This window comes from Erinaceus europaeus, chromosome 16, assembly GCF_950295315.1.
Source record: "Erinaceus europaeus chromosome 16, mEriEur2.1, whole genome shotgun sequence".
Classification (NCBI taxonomy): domain Eukaryota; kingdom Metazoa; phylum Chordata; class Mammalia; order Eulipotyphla; family Erinaceidae; genus Erinaceus; species Erinaceus europaeus.
In genome coordinates this window covers 13,131,527-13,158,131 of record NC_080177.1, presented here as the reverse complement: position 1 = coordinate 13,158,131, position 26,605 = coordinate 13,131,527, and the positions used below count along the sequence as shown (strand labels likewise).

The 26,605-nt window shown below is 45.4% G+C and overlaps 2 protein-coding genes across 5 annotated transcripts in view; one reads left to right on the top strand and one right to left on the bottom strand.

Annotated features, from left to right (window-relative positions):
• SPG11 (SPG11 vesicle trafficking associated, spatacsin) overlaps positions 1-9,268 on the top strand; it is a 104,265-nt gene extending 94,997 nt beyond the window's left edge. For 2 of the 4 annotated variants that reach the window (XM_060174552.1, XM_060174550.1), the window contains exons 40-41: positions 96-271; positions 8,910-9,268. In XM_060174552.1, the coding sequence (XP_060030535.1) occupies positions 96-271; positions 8,910-9,049 (316 nt within the window). In that variant the 3' untranslated portion in view covers positions 9,050-9,268. Of the gene's footprint in view, positions 1-95; positions 870-8,909 lie in introns of those variants that run through there. The other 2 variants (XM_060174554.1, XM_060174553.1) reach the window with 1 other exon arrangement.
• EIF3J (eukaryotic translation initiation factor 3 subunit J) lies at positions 537-19,640 on the bottom strand. Its single transcript, XM_007534109.3, has 8 exons — positions 19,487-19,640; positions 19,290-19,393; positions 9,535-9,589; positions 8,749-8,840; positions 6,981-7,095; positions 4,742-4,906; positions 2,460-2,533; positions 537-2,195 (listed from the first exon to the last, which is right to left on the bottom strand). The coding sequence occupies exons 1-8, from the start codon at positions 19,527-19,529 to the stop codon at positions 2,064-2,066; spliced, it is 780 nt and encodes a 259-aa protein (XP_007534171.1). The 5' UTR covers positions 19,530-19,640; the 3' UTR covers positions 537-2,063.
• Between the last annotated feature and the right edge of the window lie 6,965 nt (positions 19,641-26,605).

Sequence of the window (26,605 nt, the reverse complement as noted above, 5' to 3'; positions counted from 1 at the left end):
TCACATTACTTGGTGTGTGTGTGACATGAAGAGACTCAACTTACCTGAGGTGCCAGCACTGACATCCCCATAACCTGTATGTTTTATCTTTCTAGGTATAAACAGTATCAGCCTACTGACACAGCTGTGAAAAACCTGAAGAAGTTACTCACTTATTGTGAAGATGTCTACCTGTATTACAAGTTGGCGTATGAACACAAATTCTACGACATTGTAAATGTGCTGCTGAAGGACCCGCAGACAGGCTGTTGTCTGAAGGACATGCTAGCAGGTTAGAGGGGCGCAACTAGATTCTTTTGTTTAGGTGTTTGTTTGAGAGTGGAGTTGCTGGGGATCCCCAAATTCTAAAAAACAACCCCAGTGCTGAGCCTACCAGTCCTCTGTGAAACGGGTAAAGGATGATAGATCTCTCACAAGGAAACTTCTTTAAAACTGATTGTTGAACTATGTCTCTGTATGTATTAGAGTGTTCCTCAGGATGGTTTGTACTTTAAGAGATGAAACAATATTGGGTAAAGAACACCTGTGTCTGCAGATTCCAGTTTCAAAGGAATTTAATATTATTTACACAGTTAAGGAACAGATGATACATTTCCATTTGTTAGAAACTGATCTCTATAATAAAATAGACTCTAAATTCAGTGTCATTATTACTAAGGGAAACAGCCCATGTCTGCCTTAAAACCATCATTATTGCTGTGCAGTCACTGTTTTCAGTTAGTTCCTCAAAGCATTTAGATGGTCCTGTCTTCCACTTAGTGGTCTTAGAGCTTTCACTGAGGATCCTATTTCCTATATAAGAGAAATTAAAAAACATTTTTGTTCTGTCCCTACTTTTGATTCTGTGATTGTTTAAAAAAAAAGAAAAATCATCCACCCAGCCTATGCCTACAGCCACAACCTGAGTCACTCCAAATAAATAGTTGTTGTAGGTACTTTTAACCAGTACTTTCACCCAAATAAATAAAAAGCAATCTTACACCTTTTGTGCTCCAGGGCAACTGGCAGATCTTTGTTTGTTTTCTTTTAAAGCTATTTGCAAAACATTAAGCTTTAAAAGTCTAGAGAGGAATCTAGGCCCAAGAGCTGTTCTCCAAAAAATATCTCTTGGGAGGTAACACAAAATTTAAGTCCTCACAATAGTGATTTTTATTAAATTAGTTGCTTTATAAAACATTGCAGATGTCATAATTGTTAACATAACAATTTACCAAACTGTAGTTAATGGGTGCAGTTTGCTGAGCATGTTTTATAAAGGAAAGGAAATGTCAAAACCCTGTTCAAAGTTGTTGCATTGAAGCCTAAGAGAATCAAGGTTTCTCAGACACTTACATCAGGCAAATAAAAAAGATTAAAAGAGTTGGCTTTCCCATCTGAAACATCCAGCAGGACAGTCTGATTAGTATACAGTCTATGCATTCGAGATTCCAAACTTAATGCAGTAATGGAAAGCTTACTTCTTCGGCTTCAAAGTTGGAGGGTTTTGGTCATTTGATTTTTTTTCTAAGTATCGAGCTAGTGCTTTCAGTGCTGTATCTTCACTCTGAAATATACGGTCGTCTTCACAATGTATTTTTAATATCCTCACGCTCAATTTTAAGACAAAGCAAGTTTAATACTAGGTGCATATCACATGCCCTTGCTGCAAACTGCTTTTCTTGACAAGTTATGAAGTAGTTCAAAGAGGTATGGTTAAGGCTGTATTACTGAATGGTGCTGGTAAATACTACACTTTTTTTTTTTTTTTGTCATGTTGCAACCTTTGTTTCCAATTTAGTGACTGCTGCTATGGAATCAGATAGCAACAATAACAACATTATTAGGTTTGCTTTTTGAAACTATGATTTAGTAGCAACTTGAGGTTCCCAATTTTAACCCCTTGGCAGCAAGATCCAAGTCCCCCTCATTTGCACATTAGCACCTAAGTGTCAAGGGGTTAAATAACCAGCACAAAAGATACTGCACTTCTGATTGTAGCATTTGGCAGAACTGAAAGGAAAGAGGTTGTGCTACATGTTGAAGGGACTGTGGGCAACAGAAAGACACCAGAAGAATGTAAAATGTCACATGAAGTCTTCGTAGTCTTGTACATAACCTCCGTCATAACCACCATAATCTGCCAGATCGTCTTTCATGGTGGCCTTTAATCCCCCTCCGGGAACCACACCTTTCTTCTTCTTTTTGGCTTTGCTTTGCTGAAGATGAAACAGAATTATTTCATGAGACTTTATTCTACTCCAGGTATTATATCTGCTATTGCAACCCCCACACTGCACACCAGAGCCTCTACTGCCAGGAAGAAGGTTAACTCAAAGAGGGTAGTGGACATGTCTTAAATCAAAGGACAGCATGACACCTCCTCTATTTCAACTAACTGGTATTGGCGAGCCGCTTAGGTCGGCACTATGCTCACACCCAAGCTCAGCGCAATGCACTCTGCTCCTACAGTTTACACTTACCTTTTCTTGCTTCTGTTTTTCACTACAGAGAACAGTCAATGAATTGGTAATCTTTTTCAAGTCATCAATTTCCACTAAAAAGAGGAAAAGGAATGTTACCAATTTTTAAGTGTTCTGGGAACAAGCAAGATACATTATTCCATTAGTATGTGATTTCATTACTAGCTATCTATGCATTTCTCCTATTCAACTTAACATTCTAAAGAAATCACTTGAATTTGCGGCAAGATATGCAATCCAAGTTCAGCAACAAAAATGTATGTTTAGAATGATTTGTAATAAGAGTTAACTAAGAGTCTTTAAAGCTCAGTGTCACCTACCTTCCTTAAATCTAATGTGAAATAAAACCATGACTTTCTGTGGGGCGGGAGAGAGCTCACTGAGTAGTCCAGGTTTGACTCCCAACGCAGTGGACGAAACCCTGCTGTCTTTCCCTTTATCTGGGGATAAAAAGCCCCGGATCCATAAACAAAACAAAACAAAAAAGCATGCCCTTCATGGAAAGGTTGAATGAATATGGAAAATCCCTAATCTACAAGTAACAACTACCCACCTACCAAAGCTTCCATTCTCAGCACACAAACTAGAATGAAAATAGGTACTCAGCAATCTCAGGGTTGGGGAGACAACATAATGGCTATGCAAAAAAGTTTAATGTCCAAGACTCTTAAGTCCCAGGTTCAATTCCCAGCACCATCATAAGCCAGAGTTAAGTGCCAGAGTAATGCCCTGGTCCTAATAAGTAAATAAATATGTGTATATATTAAAATAAAGGTAAAAGATGAATACCAGGTGTAAGTTACTGAGAGTGTTTAGCTTTAGTCAGAGAGCAACTTCAGAAATTCTTATTTTACTTAAGACCATTGTTCAACTCTGGCTCATAGTAATCTCCTGCATGAAGCTGCTTTGCAAAACCACTGTGCTATCATATCACCCGGCCCCAAGCATCATAAAAAGGGAAAACAGCTTACAATTTAACAGTACACTAGAATGTGTGGCATACGACTGAAATACCAACTATGGGCATAATCACTGTTAAATCCAAGAGGCTCAGCCTAAGGACCAGTGTACACAAGTACTTTTCCTCATATTAACACTACAAATAACTAACAGAACCAGTCCCTTCCATGTTGGTGCTCCAGCACTCCTAGCTGTCACACCCTCTTTCCTGAAATGGATGACTCAGGCCATGGCTCCACACCCATGGACGCCAGATAAAGAGCGGCAGCTTGTAGAACAACTTGTACCTGGTCATATAGGCTTCAATTGTAGACTGGACATACACTGCAATTTCACCCCTCTCCAATATCCTACATGTTCAAATATCTTTCCACAAAAACTGCTACCTAGACCCCTTAAAGGATCTAGGTTCAAGCCCCCAGAACTCACATTCAGGGGAGAAGTTTCACAAGCAGTAAAGCAGGTGTCCCTCTTTCTCTAACCCTGTTTATCTCCTCCCCTCAATTTTTCTGTCCTATCAAAAACTGAATAATAATAAAAGCAAATGGCAGATCTAATTAAATATAAGCTACTTTCCTTAGCTATGCCCGAAATTCCAAATGCCTCTTTTGGACGCCAGAGTAAGAACACTAAGAGAGCAGTCTCCAGAGGCCAGGAGATGACTCACCCAGTAGAGTGTGCTCCTTACTGTGCATGAGGTCCTGGGCTAGATCCCCAGCACCAATGGGAACACCAGGATGGCACCGGGGGAGCTCCACGATGATGGAGCAGTGCTGTGATGTTGCTCCCTCTCTAAAAATAAAGAATAGAAAATTGGACCAGGGACATTGTCCGGCAAGGAGTGAGGCCATGGGTTCATTCCCCGGCACTTCATAAAAATAAACAAAAGGGACTGGCAGTATGGATCGACCAGTTAACGCCCATATTCAGCGGGGAAGCAATTACAGAAGCCAGACCTTCCACCTTCTACAACCCACGACAACCCTGGGTCCATGCTCCCAGAGGGATAGAGAATGGGAAAGCTATTTGGGAGGGGATGGGATATGGAGACTGGGTGGCAGGAGTTGTGTGGAGTTGCACCCCACCCCATCCTATGATTTTGTTAATGTCTCTTAAATAAAAATAAATAAATAATAAACAAAAGGTAGTCTCAAAAGCAAGATCACTCAAATTCATTATATACTTAAAGAACATACCCAATATAACCACTAAAAGCAAAGTTTTAATTCTACATGTTAGGATACAGGAACTAGCCAAAAAGAAGTGCTGACCTCCGTTCTCCGTACTCTCACTGAAACCAGCTAAAGAGCAGAGTTACTTACATGAAATACACACATCTCGAACTAAGGCTTCCAAAAAACTGGCATAATATAGTGACTTTTCATATTGTGTGATTTTATCTTTTAGCAATTTCCCAAACTCTGTGAAGTCGTCTCTTGAAGAAGGATTCATAGCGTCTATTCCACAAACTGTATTATTATTAACACCTGCAAGAGAAAGGGAGCACTGAAAAAAATTATGTTAAAGTTGACAAACCAATTAACTGTGGAATACTGCTGTTGTTTTATTCTAAAGCAGAGGTTCATAAACTGGGCTCACTGGCATTCTCGGACACAATGCAGGGGAGCAGGGGAGGGTCTGGGAACATGGATTAGCCGAAAGACAACTTTCTAATCTGTAAATTGCTGTTTCCTTCCATTTTAATTTCTGACAATAAATCACAGTATTAGCAAAACCTGTTACCAAGAGAACATGTAATTTCATTTCTATGATTAAAAATACATTTATTAATGAGAGAACCAAAGCATCTGGCACATGCAGTACTGGACTCAAACTCAGGAACCTCAGACTTGAGAATCCAATGCCTTATCCACCGCCAGGCCTGTGCCTGCCTGCATTCTCTCTTCCCACACCCCTCCCCTCATCCACATGAGAAAGCAACAGAGACAATAGATAGTAACTCCACCGGGGCCAGAGAAATAGTTCATGGGTTTGCTATTTGTGACCCAGGTTCAAGCTGCCACACCAAAGGAAGCATCTTTGCTGTGGTTTCTTTCCTTCCTTCTCTGCCTATCTTTATCTAATGATAGTAAAAAGGAAAAGAAGGGAGCCAGGCAGAAGCACAGCAGGTTACGCGCACGTGGCGCAAAGCACAAGGACCGGGTTAAGGATCCCAACCCGGTTGGAGCCCCCGGCTCCCCAGAAGCAGGGGAGTCACTTCACAAGCGGTGAAGCAGGTCAGCAGGTGTCTATCTTTCTCTCCCTGTCTCCCCCATCTATCTGTCCTATCCAACAATGACAACAATAATAACTACAACAAAACAAAAGGGCAACAAAAGGGAATAAATATTTTTTAAAGGGGGGAGGAGGAAAACAGAAAAAGGAGAGTGGGAGGAGCAGCCAGGGAACTGGTTTGACTGGCAGAACTTTGGGCTTGATGCCTGAAGTTCCCAGCACCACAAGACAAGAGATGAGCAGTGCTCCTGCTGGCCAGTCTCTTTCTGTATCTCTCATTAAAACAAAACTTTAAAATCTTTAATTGGGTCAGAGTTATCTCAGTGCAGGAATACATGCCTCACCCATATAAGATCCTGAGTTCATTTCCAGTAATAACATAAAACAAAACTACCTCTCAGATTAGCTCACTTACTAGGCTTTTGTCACTAGACAGTATTAAGTGTGTTAGTAAAGAAACATCTAATAACTGTATCAGCAATTACTTATACATTTAGATGACGATTTCATTACAACAGATTTTCTTTGTAGGTAAAGTCACGGTGGGAGGGGAAGGGAAAAAACAAAAATGGTTCCTATGAAAACACCTAGCTGCCCAGGGAAATGTAGTAAGGGCGAACCGTGTGTGAAATCCCAGTAGAAAACTAATCTGGCAGCCAGGGAGATGACACAGTGGATAAAACAATGGACTCCCAAACAGAAGATCCCAAGTTCTACCCCCAACACTGCATGTATCAGAGCTCTGGTGCTCCCTCGCATAAATAAATTCAAGAAGAAGAAAGAAGACTGATTTAACTTAAAGGGATTCTAGGCAAAGAGATATGTACAGTTCCTTAGCCTCCTCAACAGTTGAGTAATTAGTTAACATTATCACTGATTGTCTCAAGTCTGAGAAATACAACATCAAATTCCTATTAGCCAAACAACTGAACGAATGCCTGTTCTGCCCCATGGTTTATAAGCAGCATCCCATACTAGGCTTTATAGGTATTCCATAAAATTCTTTAATAAACGCCTTGCTGACTTTTATCATCTGGTGAAGTCACAGGATAATAACAGAGTGCTCTCTAATGAGGGCAGCTAATAAGACATGCCAAAAAACCAGCATCCAAGAACACTAACAACGACTCTCTGTCCTATCCAACAACAATGACATCAATAACAATAAAAAACAAAGGCAAAATAAAGGGAAAATATTAAACAAAGGGAAAATATTAAAAAGATTTTTAAAAAGAGAGAGAGAGTAGTTCTTTCCTGAACTTTTGTAACCACCAAGACAGTACTCACCCAGAACTGCAGCGCTACCCTGTAATTCTACCCACTCACCAAAAGTTTCTTTTGCTAATTCAAGGTCGGACTCTTCCTGTAACTTCTTTAGCCTCAGTTTATCTGCTAATTGTTCTTCTGGTGTCAACACTTTAGATTCTTCAGGTTCTTCTAACTAGTGAAACAGAAAAGGGCGGGGATTAGAGGGGGTTGATAGCATAATGGTTATGCAAAGAGGTTCTCACGCCTAAGGCCCAAAGTCCCAAGTTCAATCACCCATACCATAACCCAAAGCTGAGCGGTGCTCTGGTAGGTAGGTGTGTAAAATACACACACACACACACACACACAAACACTTTTTTAAAGGACTGAGGTTAGAATGGGTCAGGTACAGTATGCTGTATGAATGTATATACAGTAGTCATACAGATCTTTCTAATGTGCTCACTGTATTTCAAGCTTTCTTTAAAAAATGTTAGGGCCCAGCTGTGGCGCATCTGGTTGAGGCTGAGCACTCACTACCCAGACCAAGGACCAGGGGGATAAAGCAGCGGGAAGATACAGGCACCAGGGCCCAGTGACAATTCTGATGCCCCTCCCCCACCCCCCCAAAAGTAATTTTCCCACAAGTAATTTTGTAACAGCTGGATTGGGCTGTCACCATCTTAACTCCTGGGTCAGTCTTAGCTTCACTAACAATGAGAGATAGCATGCAACTCCTGAGGCAGTATGATGTCAGTGTAGGTCACCTCTGAAAATATTCCAACCAAAAATGTTTAACCTGAGTCCAATCAAACATTTACACTTAGCTGCTATGTGAAAACAACCTAACCAATGCAGAGGACAGGGTAAGATAACTGACTTTCTCCAGTAGGTCATGGCCATTTTAAAGACTTAGGATACATAAATAATCAAGCATAAAACAAGTATAAAAGACATTTGAGTAAAACTGTGAGAATTACATGATGCCAAAAAAAAAAAAAAAAAGCCCTTTGTGCTAGTGAGATAAGATAGTTCTTGTCATGGTGAGATGAGAAATTGTACCCATGTGCCACCAACTGTACTGTAAACCAAAAAAAAGCAGGAGTCAGGCGGTAGCGCCAGAGGTTAAGCGCACATGGCACTGGCAAGGACCGGCATAAGGATCTGGTTCAAGCCCCCGGCTCCCCACCTACTGGGGAGTCACTTCACAGGCAGTGAAGCAGGTCTGCAGGTGTCTGTTTTTCCCCCCTCTGTCTCCCCCTCCTCTCTCCATTTCTCTCTGTCCTATCCAACAGTGACAACATCAATAACAACAACAGTAATTACAACAATAAAAAATGGGCAACAAAAGGGAAAATAAGTATTAAAAAAAAGAATTTAAGATAAAAAATGTTTTCTCTCTTATTTGATAGTGTTCATTTATAGTTTTTTTAAAGGTTTTTTAAAAAATATTTATTCCTTTTGTTGCCTTTGTTTATTCTTGTAGTTGTTGTTGTTGTTATTGATGTCATTGTTGGATAGGCTCCTCACCTGCATGGAAGTCACTTCACAGGCGGTGAAGCAGGTCTGCAGGTGTCTATCTTTCTCTTCCCTTCCTCTCTCCATGTCACTCTGTCCTATCTAACAATGACAACATCAGTAACAACAATAATAACTACAACAATAAAACAAGAGCAACAAAAGGGAAATTAAAAAAAAAAAGAAAGAAAGAAATCCTCATGTCCCAGGTTTAATCCTCTGCACCACCAGAAGCCAGAGCTGAGCAGTGCTCTGGTGTAATAAATAAATACATACATAAATAAATAAATAAATAAGGGTGGGTGGAGAAGAAGAGAACAGTGCTTACCCTCTTTTTAATTTCTTCTTGCCTTTTCTTCTGTTGCCGCTCTTTCTCTTTTATTTTTTCTGCTATTTTTTTCTTCTCTGAAATTTTCACTTCTATAAGTAAAAGAATATTTCGTCTGTAATTATCTATAAAAATCTTTCTCCTAACTCTGTATTTTGCAGCTAATAGTGGGAATGACCTGGAAGCCCAGCTCTTTAGTCCGACCCCTTGGATGCAATCACACTTCCCACCTTTTTTTTTTTTAAATATTTATTTTATTTATTTATTCCCTTTTGTTGCCCTTGTTGTTTTATTGTTGTAGTTATTATTGTTGTTGTCGTTGTTGGATAGGACAGAGAGAAATGGAGAGAGGAGGGGAAGACAGAGAGGAGGAGAGAAAGACAGACACCTGCAGACCTGCTTCACCGCTTGTGAAGCGACTCCCCTGCAGGTGGGGAGCCGGGGTTCGAACCGGGATCCTTATGCCGGTCCTTGTGCTTTGCGCCACCTGCGCTTAGCCCGCTGCGCTACAGCCCGACTCCCTCCTTCCCATCTTTTAAGAAGGACTCGGACAGTTGAACTATGGTGCCATACCCTCTATTTTCTCTGGCACGGAAGCAGTATCTGGTCTGATTATTTTCTGAGAAGCTGGAGATATAGGAAGAGAATAAAGCAGGAGTGGAAGAACGTCTGACTTCTAAATATCAAAGCTTAATTTTATGTTCTGTTGTGTTTGTTGAGTATAAGCACCAGATGCTCACCAGGATTTAATACCAAAGCCTGGAGGAGCCCCAGTGGCTGGCTCACCTGGCTTTACTTCTGTTTCTTCCTTTTTTTCATCATCTTCATCATCCCAGTTATCCTAAAGAAACAGACCTCCATTAGTAATTCTTGCATGTTTACTTTGTTCATGTGAATTTTACTATCAGCTTGTCTAATTCTAGAGAAACAAGTTTTGGTATTGTAGGAAATGTATGACGCAATGTTGGCTTAACCAAGCTGTAATACTGAGACAGGATAGCATAACTGATCAAACTATCTTTCTGTGTTCAGGAGTGTTTTAAAGTCTGTCAGTGTTGGGCATTTCTCTTTGGGTTTACTCCTAAGTATTTAATTGTGTAACATTCTGGGCAGGAGAGATAGCGTAATGATTATTCAAAGAGACTCTCATGTCCGAGGCTGATGTTCCAGGTTCAATCCCTTACACCAGCATAACCCAGGGGAGTGCTCTGGTAAAAATAAAATAAACAAATAATAAAGTGTCTTCATAAAACATTTCTTATGGTGCAAAAGAATGAACCCAGAGTGAGTATACTCCCTGGCCCCGTTCTTATTTTCTCCCGCTCTCTGGAACAAAGAAGAGAGGGGAAGACAGAGGAAAGATACAACTCTGCCATCCAGTGCTCCCATGTGGTGCTGGGACCTGAAACCATGGCCTCACAGCACAGCCCTTAGTGTTTCCCCATAAAGTGTCAATTCACCAGACCACATATATTCACTAACATTTATCAGTCTCTTGTTTTATCATCCCTGGGCTACAATGTCTTTAAAAAAAAAAAAAAAACATGGAATTTTCTTTAAGAACATATATTTTTTTTTCATTCAGATCTCATTCCCTGTGGAGTTTTTTTTCCTTTGTATAGTGTGAAGAATAGATCTAATTTTATGTTCCAAATGGCTACCCAGTTGTCATAGTAACACATGCTATAAAGGAACTACACCAGGAACCTCAGGCATGCAAGTCTGGCACTCCAGCAGCTAGGCCATTCCCCAGACGCCCATACTACGTTTTCATAGGGACCTGGTGCACATCTGCTTTCTATTCTACCCCCTAGGTTTACTGTCTTTGCACAGTCCACTACCATGCGATTTTAATTAGAGTCAGTATGTTTTATGTGGGCTTTTTTCACTGCTTAATTGTCATTCCTAAAGTTTATTCTTGCATATGAACTTTTATATAAACTTGTCTAACTCTATAAAAAAAGTTCTCCATTAATAAAATGCAAGGAAACTCATCTAAAACGAGTAGCCTCGCTTAAAGTAATGCACAGGCATTTTAAAGATTTCATACTTACTGTCCTAAGAGTATCACACCTTCTAGACAATGATTAAACTATTTTAATTATTTTACTGGCTAGGTGGTGATGCACCAGGTTGAAAGCACACACTGAATGTGGGTTGAGGGGCCAGGTGATGGTGCACCTGGTTGAGTGCACACACTTCAGTATGCAAGAACCAGGGTTCAAGCTCCTGTCTCCACCTGCAGGGGGGAAACTTCACAAGTGGAGCAGGGCTGCAGGTGTCTCTCTTCCCCCTCAATTTATTGCTGTCTCCATCCAATAAATAAATAAAGATATGAAAAAAAAATGTGTCAATCCCCTGACCCCTACCATACCTGCAGGGGAGAAGCTTCAAGGTAAAGTAGTGCTGCAGATTTCTCTCTCCCTTTCTAGCCCCCCACCCCCACCCCATTTCTCTCTCTCTTATTAGACAAAAGAGGAGGGGGGGAACAGTCACCAGGAGTAGAGGATTTGTCATGCAAGTACAAAGCCCCAGCGACAATTCTGGTGGTGGGGGGAAGCAGGGTAGATGGCATAATGGTTATGCAGAGACTTTCATGCCTGAGGCGCCAAAGTCCCAGGTTCAATCCCCTGCACCACTATAAACCCCGAGCTGAGCAGTGCTCTGGTAAAAAATAAATAAGGGGGAGTTGGGTGGTAGCACAGCGGAGTAAGTGCAGGTGGTGCAAAGCCCAAGAACCAGCATAAGGATCCCGATTGAGCCCCTGGTTCCCCACCTGCAGGTCTGCAGGTGTCTATCTTTCTTTTTTCTTTTTCTAATTATTATTGTTGTCGTTGTTGCTGGATAGGACAGAGAAATGGAGAGAGGAGGGGAAGAGAAAGATAGACGGGTTAAGCGCACGTGGCACAAAGCGCAATGACCGGCATAAGGATCTCGGTTCCAGCCCCTGCTCCCCACCTACAGGGGAGTCGCTTCACAAGCGGTTAAGCAGGTGTCTTTCTCTCCCCCTCTTTCTCCCCTCCTCTCTCCATTTCTCTCTGTCCTATCCAACAACAACAACATCAATAACAACAACAATAACTACAACAATAAAACAAGGGCAACAAAAGGGAATATTTAAAAATATTTAATAAATAAGGGGAATCAGGCAGTAGTGCAGTGGGTTTAGCACACATGGCGCGAAGCACAAGGACCACCGTAAAGATCCCGGTTGGAGCCCCCGGCTCCCCACCTGCAGGAGAGTCACTTCACAGGCAGTGAAGCAGGTCTGCAGGTGTCTATCTTTCTCTCCCCCTCTCTGTCTTCCCCTCCTCTCTCCATTTCTCTCTGTCCTATCCAACAATGACAACAATAACAACTTCAACAATAAAACAAGAGCAACAAAAGGGAATAAATTAATATTAAAATAATAAGGTTTTTCTTAATTATTTTAATGGTTAAATCATTACTTAAGTGACCTACTAACAAAATCTATGGCTAAATCCTAATCAGTTATCAAACCATTTTCTTAAATATTATACAGAATTCGCATGGCTTCCAGTTATTAGGGATAGACAGGCCCTGTATTTAGAGCTTGATTTACTTTTGTAGATACAACCTGAAGCTTCAGGTGGCCTAACCACACTGTATGCAGGCACACTAGGACACACCACTTGAAGCTGAGTCACAGGACAGCATATGCAAATCAGGAGGTCCTGACGCTACCCAAGAGGCAGAGGCTGACTAATGTGCCATAGCTGTGATACCAAGCTGCTGGCTTCACAGCAAGGCAGACAAATCTGAATCACTGTAGGTATATAAACTAACCAAGCCATGATTCCTGAAGAAAAAAAAAATCCATCAAAGAGAGAGGAAAAAAAAGTCTTCAGTGAGGCTGTCATGGGGTCTGCAAACAGAGTGGGAAGAACTTATTATAAAAGCGAACATACTTTTTATCACCTTACCTTGGCAATTGAACACATATTTAACCGACAGAAAGCAGCCAGCTAGTCACTGTTTGGATTTGTTTGGATATCTAAGATACCAGAGTTAGGAATTAAAGAGATCCAATGGAACTACCTCACTAATTTGGCTCCAAGTGCGCTTACTCATAAACCATCGTACAAAAGGAAGCAGAGCTTTCCTCCTCCTCCTCCTTCTTCTTCTATCTTTAAGGAGCATGTGAAAGCTGGGTCTGTGGGTGATGTGCTGCTTACATGGGGCCTCAGCTGGAGGGCCATTTGCTTCCTTCCCGGGGGGGGGGGTTCCTATTTGGAACCTTCTACGAATAGCAGTGATGATGGTGATATAAAGCTTTACATCTAGTTATCTTCACAATATTCCGATGACAGGCAGAGTTATTTCCATTTTATAAATAGGTACACTAAGGCCCAGAGATAACTATCGCACAGACTTGGTGAAAAATTAATGAAATTCCTCAGTGAAGGAACTTATTCAGGCTGGAGAGACAGCACAATGGTTATGCAAAGACTCTCAGGACTGAGGCTCCAGAGTCCCAGGTTCAAGCCCCCATACACCATCATAAGCTAGAGCTGAGCAGTGAGTGCTCTGGTGAAAAAGTCTTTCATGCCTGAGGTACCAAAAGTCAAACTTCAGTATCTCCAGCACCACCATAAGCCAGAGCTGAGCAGTGCTCTGGTAACAAAAAAGAAAAAGAAAAAAAGAACCTTATTGTAAATGGACCTAAGATTTATTTATTTTTGCCACCACAGCTATCACTGACCCCACCACTACTTTCAGTTTTTTTCTTTCTTTCTTTTTTTTTTTTAAGATTTTATTTATGAAAAAGATAGGACTCAGGATCTCATGCTTGAGAGTCCAAAGCTTTATCACTGGACACCTCCCGGACCACAGTTTGTTGTGTTTTTTTTTTCCTTGCCACTAGGTGGGGGGTAGGATAGGGCAGGCAGAGAGAGAGACAGTGCCATACTGCTCCACAGCTCGTGAGGCTTCCCCCCATCAGAGCTTCCATATGGCCCGAGGTTTGAATCCGGGTCCTTTGTGCACATCAGCCTGTGTTTTCCCCTGGAACAGCTCCAGGCTCTTTTTCAAATAGGAGACAGAATGGCAAAGTCAAAGATCACTGCCTTGAATTTTCCTCTGAAAAGTCTAGGCCACGCCCATGGCAGAGCACTGCACTGAGTGAACTATTATGCCAGTCCCCAAGGTCCCTTTAATGTGTCACGTGAATATGACTTGAGTTGTAAAGTATAAAATAAACTAAAAGCTGGGGGCCAGGTAGTGGTACGCTCAGTAGAATACACATTACCAAGGACCCAGGTTCCAGCCACTGCTCCACACATACAGGTGTCTTTCTCTTTCCTTCTCTATCTCTTCCTCCCTCCCCTCTCAATTTCTCTGCCCTATCAAATGAAATACAAGGAAAAAACAAAAAGGAGAGAAAGAGAGAAATGTCACTGGGTGCAGTGGTAGATCTGTAGTGCCAGTACGGAGCCCCAGTGATCTATCATTTTTACAATATGCAACTACAGAATGTCGCTTACTATCAGAGAACATGTGGAGGGCTAAAAGTACTGTGGAACTGAAGCAAAATGTATTTATAGACTATCCAAAAGAAGGAGCTTCAAAAGAGCAGTAAAGTATTTCCCCAACGCTTTTTTCTTTTCAGCTGTAGTTTACTTTAGTTAAACCATAACCTCTCTTAGGAAAAGGCTTTTTTTTATTCGTGTTCAGTAAGCTAAACCAACCTGCTGTGAAAGGTCTCACATCTAGCAAGCTCTTGGTAAAGCTAACCTTCCCAGACAAGTTTAGTTTTTGGAAGAAACCCAAATGTTCTTCTGTCATCTCAGAAGTAATTTGGCCTCTGGATGTCAAGGTACCTGCCTCAGCAATTTCTACTTCATTTCATTAAATTTGTTAAGTTTCTAACATCCACAGGGTGGGAGGTAGCACAGATAACATTCATCCCCCAACCCTGTATGTGCCAGAGTGACACTCTAGTTCTCTGTCCCTCAATTAAAGTTTTTTTCTTTTACACACACACACACACACCCCACTGCTCAACCCTGGCTTCTGGTGACGCTGGGGACTGAACCTTCCTCTCAACTTCTGACTGTCTCTATCCGATAAATAAATTTAAAAAAAAGAAAAGAAAAAGAAAACCCAATTGTTGGGGAGGAGAGAAGGCAATATAGAAGACAAGATCAGACATGGCCACTAGCCTTTTCAGTCTACTTCTCTAAATGTTTGAAAACCTTCATGAAACATTACACATTCAAAATACCCACTCCCTGGCCAAATGACCATTTTTTTTTTTTTGGTTTTATCTATTTATTATTGGATAGAGAGAGAGAAATTGAGAGGGAAGGGGGAGAGAGGAAGAGAGACACCTGCAGCCCTGCTTCACCACTCATGAAGCTTTCCCCCTGCAGATGGGGACCAGGGGCTTGAACCTGGAGCCTTGTACATTGTGATGTGAGCACTTAACCAGGTGCGCCACCACCTGGCCCCCTCAAATGCCCATCTTCTAAGTATTTCCAGTAACCTCCCATTTCTACGAGAAGGGTATTATCTTCTTCACAGTTCTCTAATGTTTTAGTTAACATTGCCCCTATTCTAGAAGATTTTAATCTACAAAATAGAGTTCTAACATGAAGGGTGAATAGTATGATGACACAGGCAATTTTCAACTAGTCAGTTGTTTAGGATCTTTCAAATAAATGTTCCAAGGTCATAGTGCCTGAGATGTTTCAGTCACAAGTTATCTCAAGGGAGTCGGGCGGTGGCGCAGTGGGTTAAGCGCATGTGGTGCAAAGCGCAAGGGCCCAGCTTAAGGATCCCGGTTTGAGCCCCCAGGTCCCCACTTGCAGAGGGGTTGCTTCACAGGTGGTGAAGCAGGTCTGCAGGTGTCTATCTTTTTCTCCTCCTTTCTTCCCCTCCTCTCTCCATTTCTCTCTGTCCTATCCAACAACGATGACATCAAAAACAACAATAAAACAACAAGGGCAACAAAAGGGAATAAATATAAAAAAATTGTTTTTTTAAAAAAAGTTATCTCAAAACAAACTCCATGTTAAAAACACTAATAGGATGGAGTAGTTCCAAGATGTTTTTTAATCAACAAAGCCTTACACATCATTTCAGCAAACTACTCCCCAGATACCGAATCTTGAAGAAACTCAACAAAAATAGCAGCTCGGTAGGTGGCACAGTGGGTGATGACTGAACAAACTCCCGATCGTCATAGTTGGATCCCCCGGCATCATATGTACCAAAGTGAGTTCTGGTTCTCTCTCCCTTCTTTCTCTTTCTTTCTACCATAAACAGTTAAGTTATTAGTAATACAGAGAGAGAGAGACCAGAGTACTGCTCAGCTCTGGTTGATGGTGGTGCTGGGGATTGAACCTGGGAACTCTTGAGCCTCAGGTATGGAAGTCTTCTGCAGAACCATTATGCTGTCTCCCCAGCCCCCTCCCCTCTTTCTCATAAAACATGTTGCTGTGCCTGTAAAACATTAAATCCCCCAATAAAGAAATTTTTTAAAAAATACATATTTTGACATGGAAAACAAATGGACAGGGGCTGAGTGGTGGCACACCTGGATGAGTGCACATGTTGCAAAGGACCCAGGTTCAAGCCCCTGATCCCACCTGCAGGGGGAAAGCTTTGCAAGTAGTGAAGCAGGGCTGCAGGTGTCTCTGTCTCTTTCCCTCTCTGTCTCCCCTTTCCTCAACTTTTGGCTATATCTAGCCAATAAATAAAGATAATTTAAAAAAAAAAAAAAGGCAGCTTTCTTCTCCAAGATCTACTTCTAAGTTTGTAAAAGATATAAGCTATCTGGAGAGGACTCACCTCTAGAGAACACAACAGAGTCATGATTAAGGATCTAAGCTTAAGTCATAGTCCACCAGAGAAGCACTATACAAAGTGAAAGTGCTATGGTGTGTCTTTTTTTTTTTCTCTCTCTCACCGTCTGAGGAAAAAAAAAAAGTGCACTGGGAGCAGTGGAATCATGTTGGTACAAAATCCAAGCCAAAAAAAATAACTATCTGTATATAAAAAAGTCTGCTTTTTAGTGGCTGAACAAGATTATTAATGGTCCTTGACAACTTGAATATATCCAAAATTAGTTCCAAGCAAACAGAACTTTATCAAGACTGAGACCATGTAAATCCAACGAGCAAGCAGTCTACTGCATATTAGCCAGACTACCCCATTCAAACTGGATTTTCTGACACTTTTTCATTGCTTTAGTCTTTCCTTCTGATTTGCTAACTTTATTTCCAATTTTTCACAACAGATGTTTTATACACACACACAAAAAGTAAAAAGGCGGGGGTCGGGCAGTGGCACAACGGGTTAAGCGCATGTGGCGCAAAGCGCAAGGACCGGCGTAAGAATCCGGGTTCGAGGCCCCGGCTCCCCAGCTGCAGGGGAGTCACTTCACATCTTTCTCTTCCCCCTCTCTGTCTTCCCCTCCTCTCTCCATTTCTCTCTGTCCTATCCAACAACGAACAACATCAACAATGGCAATAATAATAACCACAACGAGGCTACAACAAGGGCAACAAAAGGGGGAAAAATGGCCTCCAGGAGCGGTGGAGTCATGGTGCAGGCACCGAACCCGGCAATAACCCTGGAGGAGGAAAAAAAAAAAAAAGTAAAAAGGCAAGGGGTGGGAGAGATAATGGTTATGCAAAAAACAACCATTCATGCCTGAGGCTCCCAGGTCCAATCCCCCCCCCCCGCTGAGCTCTTGTGTAAAAAAGTGAGAGAGGAGAGGAGCTGAAGCAAAGATGCCAAAGAGAAAAGCCACTACTATGTAGGAAGGTAGCTAATATCTTGTGACAAGACTGACAAAACCACCCACTCCCAAGTGTACACAACATGCAAGTGAAGAGTCTATCTTCACAATAGTTATTATTAGACGCAGACAGGCAGACAGTGTGAGGAAGACACAGCATGAAGGCTCCTCCCTCAAGGTTCTGGAAGGCGGCTCTGAACCCAGGTCACAGGCGCTGCAAAGCAGCACACTATCCAAGGGAGCTGCCTGGCTGGCCCCCAAACGCTGCTGCTAGCTTAACCCCAATTTGTGCCAAGTTCTCGTCGTCCCTGAATCTTGGATGTTCAAAAATTAAGACTCCCAACCTTATCAGCAACAGGAGAAAAGGGAAGACAAGACAGAGCAAAAGCAATATTCGGTCCATTGTTGTCTAAGCCCAGCTCGAGGACTTAAAGCGTTCTTCAGTATGTTCTGAACCAGAAAGACAGCGGAATGCGCATTCCCTCAGCGACTCAAGGCCACTTCCAACGCATGCAAAACAAAACAAAAACTATTTGAACAAACATAATGGACTCTCAGCACTTTGCTAGTTAAAGAGTCCTACATTCTGGACTTGAGACTTTTTTGTAACTATTTAAAAAAAAAATTACGGGAGTTGGGCTGTAGCGCAGCGGGTTAAGCGCAGGTGGCGCAAAGCCCCCGGCTCCAGCCCCCGGCTCCCCACCTGCAGGGGAGTCGCTTCACAGGCGGTGAAGCAGGTCTGCAGGTGTCTGTCTTTCTCTCCCCCTCTCTGTCTTCCCCTCCTCTCTCCATTTCTCTCTGTCCTATCCAACAATGACAACATCAACAACAATAAAACAAGGGCAACAAAAGGGAATATATATAAAAAAAAAAAACAGCCTAAAGCATGGTCATCAATGGCACTGATGAGCCCCCACCCCCAAGACTTTTCAGAAATAAGTGACTCCAGGGCTGATTCCGACCAACCAGGGCCGGAGGACACACAGACACGGCCTCTGGTGGGGGCGCAGGCCGGGCTGGGCCAGCGGTCCAGGGTTCGGGTCTCGGTGTAGACGACCCGGGTCTCTACTAGACTCAGGCCCTTCGTCTGTCTGTCCGTCCATCTCGGGATTCAGTTCATCCTGTCACCACAAGGTGGGGGAAGGGAGGCTGAAAGTTACTTCGCGTTACAGTTTTTCTGTCTGGCGAAGGGGAAAAAAAAAAAAAGAAAAAGAAAAAAGGTTGAACTTAACTTCCCTCCCCCCCCCCCGACATTTCACACGGACCCGACCGCTGCTCGCACAAAACTCCCCAAGTGGGGACTTTGGGGGAGACCCGCAAACGAGCCGCCGGCCCCGGACAGACAGGTGGACGACGGGCCGCGAGGCGTTTCCATATGGGAGGCAGCGGGCGTGGGGCTCGAACGCGTCCGCTTCCCGGGCTCCCGCGGGCCGGGGCTTCCGGGCGGCCAACTCCGCACGTGCGCCCGGCGGGCCCCGCTGTCACCTCCCGTCGCCAGTTGGCGGGGGAGCGGCGCCGCCACACAGGGCCGGTCCCCGCCGCCGCCCCCCCGGCCTGCGAGAGGCCACGCCGCGTCCTGGGCCCACACGGCCGGGAGCGGGGCCGGGAGCGGGGCCGGGAGCGGGGCCGGGAGCGGGGCCGGGAGCACGGCCCGGCCCTGCGCTCGCGCCTGGACCCACCGCCCGCCAGGCCCGGGCGGCGCCGCGGAGCCCGGGGTCCGCCCGCTCCCGCTCCCGCTCCCGCGCAGCGCCCGGCCCCGGCCCCGGCCCGCACCCACCTTGACGTCCTCGTCCTCGTCCTCGCCTTCCCAGCGGTCCCCGCCGGCCGTGCCGCCGCCCCCCACCTTCCGCACCGGGTCTTCCACGGAGAACGTGTCCGCGTCTACGGAAGAGAGCGAGCCGCACATTAGTACCTCCCGCCTCGGGGTAGCGGCCCCCCGGCCCCCGGCCCCCGGCCCCCGGGACTCGCCCTCACCCCAGGAGTCCGAGTCCCCCGCCGCCGCCGCGGCCGCCGCCATGTCGAGCCGGCTGTGAGCGTGTGTGCGAGGCGAGGCGAGGCGAGGCGAGCGCCGACTTAGCGCGGCGGAGGTGAGTCACGGCCCTCGCTCTCGTTGGCCGGCGCGGGGCAGGCTGGGACCGTGGCTGACTGAGCGCCCGCCCGCAGGCCCCGCCCCTCCCGCCGGAGCCGGAGCCGGAGCCTGAGCCGGCGCGCGCGGGCGGCGGGCGGACAGGAGGCGCGCGCGGGCGCGAGGCGGGTGCGGGTGGAGTGTCCCGACTCCCGGCACTCGGAGGCCCGGCAGCCTCGCTGCGCCGGGCGGCGCGGAAGTTGCTAGAATCCCTCCCCCTCCCCGACTTGAACGCGAGGAGGACGTGGAAACGCGGGGCGCCTCGCAGCCCCGCCCGGGATCCCCACCCTCGGCTGCCCGCGGCTCAGGGGCGGCCCCGGCGTCTCCACGCCGCGCTGGGAGGCTGCGGGCGCTCGCCGTCAGGCCGGTGCACGCCCCCCCCTTCCCGCCCTCAAGGCTCTGGAAGCGGGGCGCCGCCACCCGTCTGTCTGCAGCTAGTCACGAAGGGGTCTCGGAGGGCCCGGGCGGTGGGGAGCCGGCCCTGCCCCTGAGCCCCGCGGGGCCCGTGCACGATCCATTCTGGAGCCGAAGAATCCGGAGAGTCGCTGTGCGCTGGAGGCAGCAGTCGCTCCCAGCCCGTCCGCTGAGGAGGAGCGAGCAACCCAGAGCAAAAAAAAAAAAAAAAAAAAAAGGCCCTGCACACACACGTTTCGACACAGTGCGATGACTGCGACAGAAAGCAGCATTATGAGGTTAAGTGTGGAAAAAAAAAAAAAAAGGCATTAACGGGGTGGGGGGTGCAGAGGGAGGACGCTGGCAAGGCTCCCGAAGCGGGGTAAGAAACGAGTGGAATTTGCTCGGGTGCATTTCCGGTGGCGAGTGCGCACGTGGGCCTCACCCGGGTCCAGTCCCTGGAGCTCGGAACCGGCTCAGCCATCACGGTGGAAGAGCCTAGGGAGCGCTAGGTTGCATTCTGCCCTTTGGGTCGCTTGGCTCCACTGCGGGGTTTTGAAGAGACCAGCAGTTTTATTTTATTATTATTATTATTATTTTAAAGATTCTATGTATTTACTAACAAGTGAGATAGGAAGAGAGAGAGAGAGAGAGAGAGAGAGAACCAGAGCATCACTCTGGTGCATGTGCTGCCAGGGATTGAAGTCAACTGTCTCATGGTTGAGTGCCCACTGCTTGCTTTTTATCCCGTGTTTTTCCGTATTGTGTCTTTGTTAGTAGCAGTCGCTTCTGAACGAGTATGTTACACCGCCTCGGTGCAAACGTACAGGTTGTAAAGGACACAGGCCACGATCATTCTGTTCTTTCCAGTGACGAACGTTGTTTCCGTCTCTCGTGTATCTGTTGAGAGTCTATAAATGGATATTTTTTTTAGGGAGATGGTCTTCCCGGAGCTGTCCTGCAGCGGAGTTAGCCAAGTTTGGCAACAGTGGGAGCTGGTTAAAAATTAGCCGAATCTGCCGCCCACAAGGTGGCGCCGTGGACACAGCGTTCGGGTCTTAACCCTGAGGTCCTGAGGCTGATCCCCAGCAGTACATTTGCCACATTGATGCTGTGGTTGTGTCTCTCACGGATGGATGGATGGATGGGTGGGTGGGTGGATGGATGGATGGATGGATGGATGGATGGATGGATGGTTGGATGGATGAATTTGAAAGGAAGGAAGAGGGCAAGAAAGAGCAAAGAAGCAGAATCTTGGGCCCCATCCTATACCTAGTGAATCAGAATCTACCTTCCAGTGAGATAACTCAGATGACTAAGCAGTGAGATTTTTTTTTTAAGGATCAAACTTAAAAGTGACTGTGGAGGGGGGTCGGGCGGTGGCGCAGCGGGTTAAGCGCATGTGGCGCAAAGCGCAGGGACCGGCGTAGGGATCCCGGTTCGAGCCCCCGGCTCCCCACCTGCAGGGGGGTCGCTTCACAGGCGGTGAAGCAGGTCTGCAGGTGTCTTTCTCTCCCCCTCTGTCTTCCCCTCCTCTCTCCATTTCTCTCTGTCCTGTCCAACAACGAATTGCGTCAACAAGGGCAATAATAATAACCACAACGAAGCTACAACAAGGGCAACAAAAGGGGGAATAAAATGGCCTCCAGGAGCGGTGGATTCATGGTGCAGGCACCGAGCCCAGCAATAACCCTGGAGGAGGAAAAAAAAAAAAGTGACTGGTGATTAAATCTACGTGTCGGAGGCCTGGCGGTAGAGCAGCGGGTTAAGTGCGCATGACACAAAGCACAAGGACCAGCGCACAGATACGAGTTCGAGCCCCTGGCTCCCCACCTGCGTTGGGGGGTGGGGGGGTTTGCCCCACAAGCGGTGAAGCGGGTCTGTAGGGTATCTTTCTCTCCCCATCTCAGTCTTCCCCTACTCTCTCTATTTCTCTGTCCTATCCAACAACAGTAACAACAGCAACAACATGGCGGGGAAATGGCCTCCAGGAGCAGTGGATTCATAGTGCAGGCACTGAGCCCCAGCCATAACCCTGGAGGCAAAAAAAAAAAAAAAGTAAATAAATAAAAATCTGTCTGTCACTTTGGCTAGACCATGGTACCCAGTATTTGGTCAAACACTAATCCAGTTGTTTATATATGGTTGACATCTAAATCAGTAGATAGAGTAAAGCAAATCACATAATATAAGCAGGTCTCAGTAATTTGACAACCCAAGAGAATATCTGAGCTCAAAGGAATTCTGTCTTCAGGCTGCTTTGGGACTCCGCAACATTACCTTTCTCCTGGGCCTGACCTCACACTTGACACATTCCCTCAATCTTATGAGCCAGTTTCTTAAAAATACATCTCTTTCTAGAGAGACACATTTTATTGAGTCTTGTTTCCCTCGGTAAATCTAGTACAGTGACTGGCTATGCCGGAGAACTCAGTGGTAATGATGCCTGTGGAAATAGGTAAGTGGAGGTGACAACTATCGAAATAGGTGTGCAAAAACCTGAGAGCGTGTTCTGGGAGGTGGCGCAGTGGATGGAGCATTAGCCTCTCAAACATGAGTGCTGAGCTCCAGTTCCCTGAAGCACATGTACCAGAGTGATATCTGGTTCTTTCTCTCTCTCCTATTGTCTTTCTCATTAATAAGTAAAATCTTGGGGGCCAGGAGGTGGCATGCCCAGTTAAATGTACATAGTAGGAAGCACTAGCCCAGCTCCCCATTTGCAGTGGGAAAGCTTCACAAGTAGTGAAGCAGGTCTAAGGTGTCTCTCTCTCTCTCTCTCTCAATTTTATTTATTGGATAGAGACAGAAATTGAGAGGGGAGGAGGAGACAGACACCTGCGACTCTACTTCACCACTCATGAAGTTTCCTGCCAGCAGGTGGGGGCCAGGGGCTTGAACCTGGGTCCTTTCACAATGTAATGTGTGTGCTTAACCAGGTGTGCCACCTCCCGGCCCTCTTTCCCTCTCAGTTTCTCTCTCTTCTATCCAATAAAATGGGGGGAAAATAGCCACAGGAGCGGTGGATTTGTAGTGCCAGCACCAAGCCCCCTCAAAAACCTTGGAAGCCAAATATATATATATATATATATATATATTTGCCTCCAGGGTTATTGCCGGTGCCTGCACTACGAATCCACTGCTCCTGGAGGCTTTTTTTTTTTTTTAATAGGATGGAGAAGTTGGGAGGGCTGGGGGGAGAAAGAGAGGAGCAGAGAAAGACACCTGCAGACCTGCTTCACCACCTGTGAAGCGACCCCCCTACAAGGAGGGGGGCGCTCAAACTGGATCCTTGCTCTGGTCCTTGCGCTTTGTACTATGTGCGCTTAACCCAGTGCGCTACCACCCAGCCCCCAATAAATAAAATCTTTTTTATTATTATTGTTTTTATTTACTGGATAGAGACAGCCAGAAATCAAAAGGGAAGGGGGTTATAGAGAGGGAGAGAAACAGACACCTGCAACACTGCTTCACCACTTGTGAAACTTCTCCCTACAGGTGGGACTAAGGGCTTGAACCTGGGTCCTTGCGCGCTGTAACCCGTGCTCAACCAGATGCGCCACCACCCGGCCCCTAAATAAAATCTTTAAAAAATCTTTGGGAGTCAGGCAGTAGCGCAGCGGATCAATAGCACGTGGCGTGAAACGCAAGGACTGGCGTAAGGATCTGGGTTCAAGCCCCCCGGCTCCCCACTTGCAGGGGTGTCACTTCACAGGCGGTGAAGCAGGTCTGCAGGTGTCTGTCTTTCTCTCCCCCTCTCTGTCTTCCTCTCCTCTCTCCATTTCTCTCTTTCCTAGCCAACAACAATCATATCAATACTAGCCACAATAAAACAACAAGGGCAACAGAAGAGAATAAATAAGTAAATATATAAATAAAAATCTGAGAGTGGGTGCTGGTGGTGGTGCACCTGGTTGAGCGCACATGTTACAGTGCTCAAGGACCTGGGTTCAAGCCCCCAGTCCCCACCTGCAGTGGGGAAGCTTTGCAAGTGGTGAAGCAGTGCTGTAGGTGTCTCTCTGTCTCTCTTCTTTTTTATTTCCCCCTCCCCTCTCAATTTCTGACTGTCTCTATCCAATAAATAAATGATGTTTTTAAAAGTCTGAGAGCTGGAAGTCGGGCGGTAACGCAGCAGGTTAAGCGCACGTGGCACAAAGCGCAAGGACCAGCGTAAGGATCCCGGTTCAAGCCCCCAGCTCCCCACCTGCAGGGGAGTCGTTTCACAGGTGGTGAAGCAGGTCTGCAGGTGTCTATCTTTCTCTCCCCCTCTCTGTCTTCCCCTCCTCTCTCCATTTCTCTCTGTCCTATCCAACAATGATGACATCAATAATAACAACAATAATAACTACAACAATAAAACAAGGGCAACAAAAGGGAATAAATAAATATTTTTTTAAAAAGTCTGAGAGCTATCCTTTTTTCAGATAGAGCAAGCTTCGGTCCTACACACACACACACACACACACACACACAAACTTTATCTGCTTGTGCAAATAAATAATGGAAGTCCATCACAGAACTTGGGGCTGGGTTGAATATAAGGTGCTTGAGGGGCCTGGGTGGTAGCATACCTAGTTAAGTGCAGCCGTGACATGAACAAGGGCCTGTGTTTGAATCCCCACTCCCCACATGTAAGGGGGCTCTTCACAAGTGGTAAAGCAGGTATCGCAGGTGTCTATGCCCTCCATCCCTATCGTTTTCTCTCTGTTCTATCAAAGACGGAGAGGGAAAAGAAAGACAAACGGCCACCAGGAGCCACGGATTACTGTAGTGCTGCCAGTGAACCCCGGCAATAACCCTGGTGGCAGTGAAAAAATAATAATAAAGTGATAAGAAGCAAGCAAGGTGGCAAAATAGCTCACTTGAATAGTGTGCTTGCTTTGTCAGGGGCCTGACTGAGATTGAGACCAGCCCCTTGCACTAAAGGGAGCTGCAGTGCTATAGCCTCTCTCTCTCTCTCCCCCAGACCTGAGGGCGAAGTCGCCCTAAACCTTTGAAGCATTGAGATGAATTGTTACATAGTGACAATACAAATACTTACTTTCCCAGGACAAGATAATTTGGAGATTTCTGCAACCTAGAAGTTAGTAGCCAATTTCTTTCTGAAGGGAAGACCACAAACTCCTACTGAAGTGATCTCAAGCCACCTTACTAACTCACTTCTTCATTTTCTTTTAAATCTTTTTAAAAAATGTTTATTACTTTTTGTTGCCCTTGATTTTACTTTTTTGTTGTTGTAATTATTGATGATGTTGTTGTGTTGAACAGAGAAAAATAAGAGAGAGGAGGGGAAGACAGAGAGGGGGAGAGAAAGACAGACACCTGCAGACCTGCTTCACCGCTTGTGATGTGACTCCCCTGCAGGTGGGGAACCGGGGGCTCGAACCCGGATTCTTATGCCAGTCCTCGTGCTTTGTGCCATGTGCGCTTAACCCGCTACGCAACCACCTGACTCCCTTCTCACTTCTTGCCCTCCCTTGAGGTGTAGCTGTTCAGCTGTTCTTTAAGTGCCATAAGATGGGGGTTAAGCCATGTTTTATCCAGCTGAGCATACACATTACTAAGCACGAGGACCCGGATTCAAGTACCTGCTCCTCACCTCCAGGGCGGACCTTTAAGAGTGGTGAAACGGGGGTCGGGCAGCAGCGCAGCAGGTTAATCACACATGTCTGGCTGTTCACTCCTACATGGTAACGTGTGCCCTCTAGAGTATGTCACCACCAGGCCTTTCCCCCAAGTTCTTGAGCACTGTAACGTGCGCTAAAACAGGTGCGCCACCACCTGGCCCCCATATCAGATTTCTCAAGTCATTCGTCACTCTTCTATTTCCTAGTCACCTATTATATATATATATAAAATAGATGAGGGACAGGAAGACAGGTAGAGTAAAAGAAACCATAGTCCCAAAGCTAGATTGCTTCAGCATAGTGGAGGCCAGACTCAAACCTGGGTTGCATACATGAAGTAGAACACCATAGAAGTTATTTTGTTGGCCTGTCAAACATGTTAGGTCATAGGTGATTTCTCCACGGTCACTTTTCAAGATAACAGTACAGCTTGAATGAATGTACCATACTGCTCACAAAAACAGAACAAGGGGCCAGGTGGTGGCGCACCTGGTTGAGTCCACATGTTACAGTGTGCAAGGATCTGGGTTCAAGCCCCTGGTCCCCACCTGCAGGGAGAAAGCTTCACAAGTGATAAAGCAGGGCTGCAGGTGTCTCTCTGTCTCCTTCTCTGTCTGTCTTCCCCTTCCTCTCAACTTCTGGCTGTCTCTATCAAATAAATAGATTAAAAATAAAAATAAATAAATAAATCTACCCTGGAGGGAGGTACTTGTTAACAGCGGTTATATAAATAGAATGAAGTGGTTATGTAAATAGAATAGTGTTAAGCAGGGGGGATTTAAACCAAATGAAACAGAAGGGGTCTCATGCATACCAACACTCACTCTAGTCCTTTAGCTTCATGCATTTATCTCCCCAAACCTCTTTTTAAAAAATATTTTATTTTCCTTGTTTTTTTTTTATCATTGTTATGGTTATTGTTATTATTGCTGTTATTGATGTTGTTGTTGC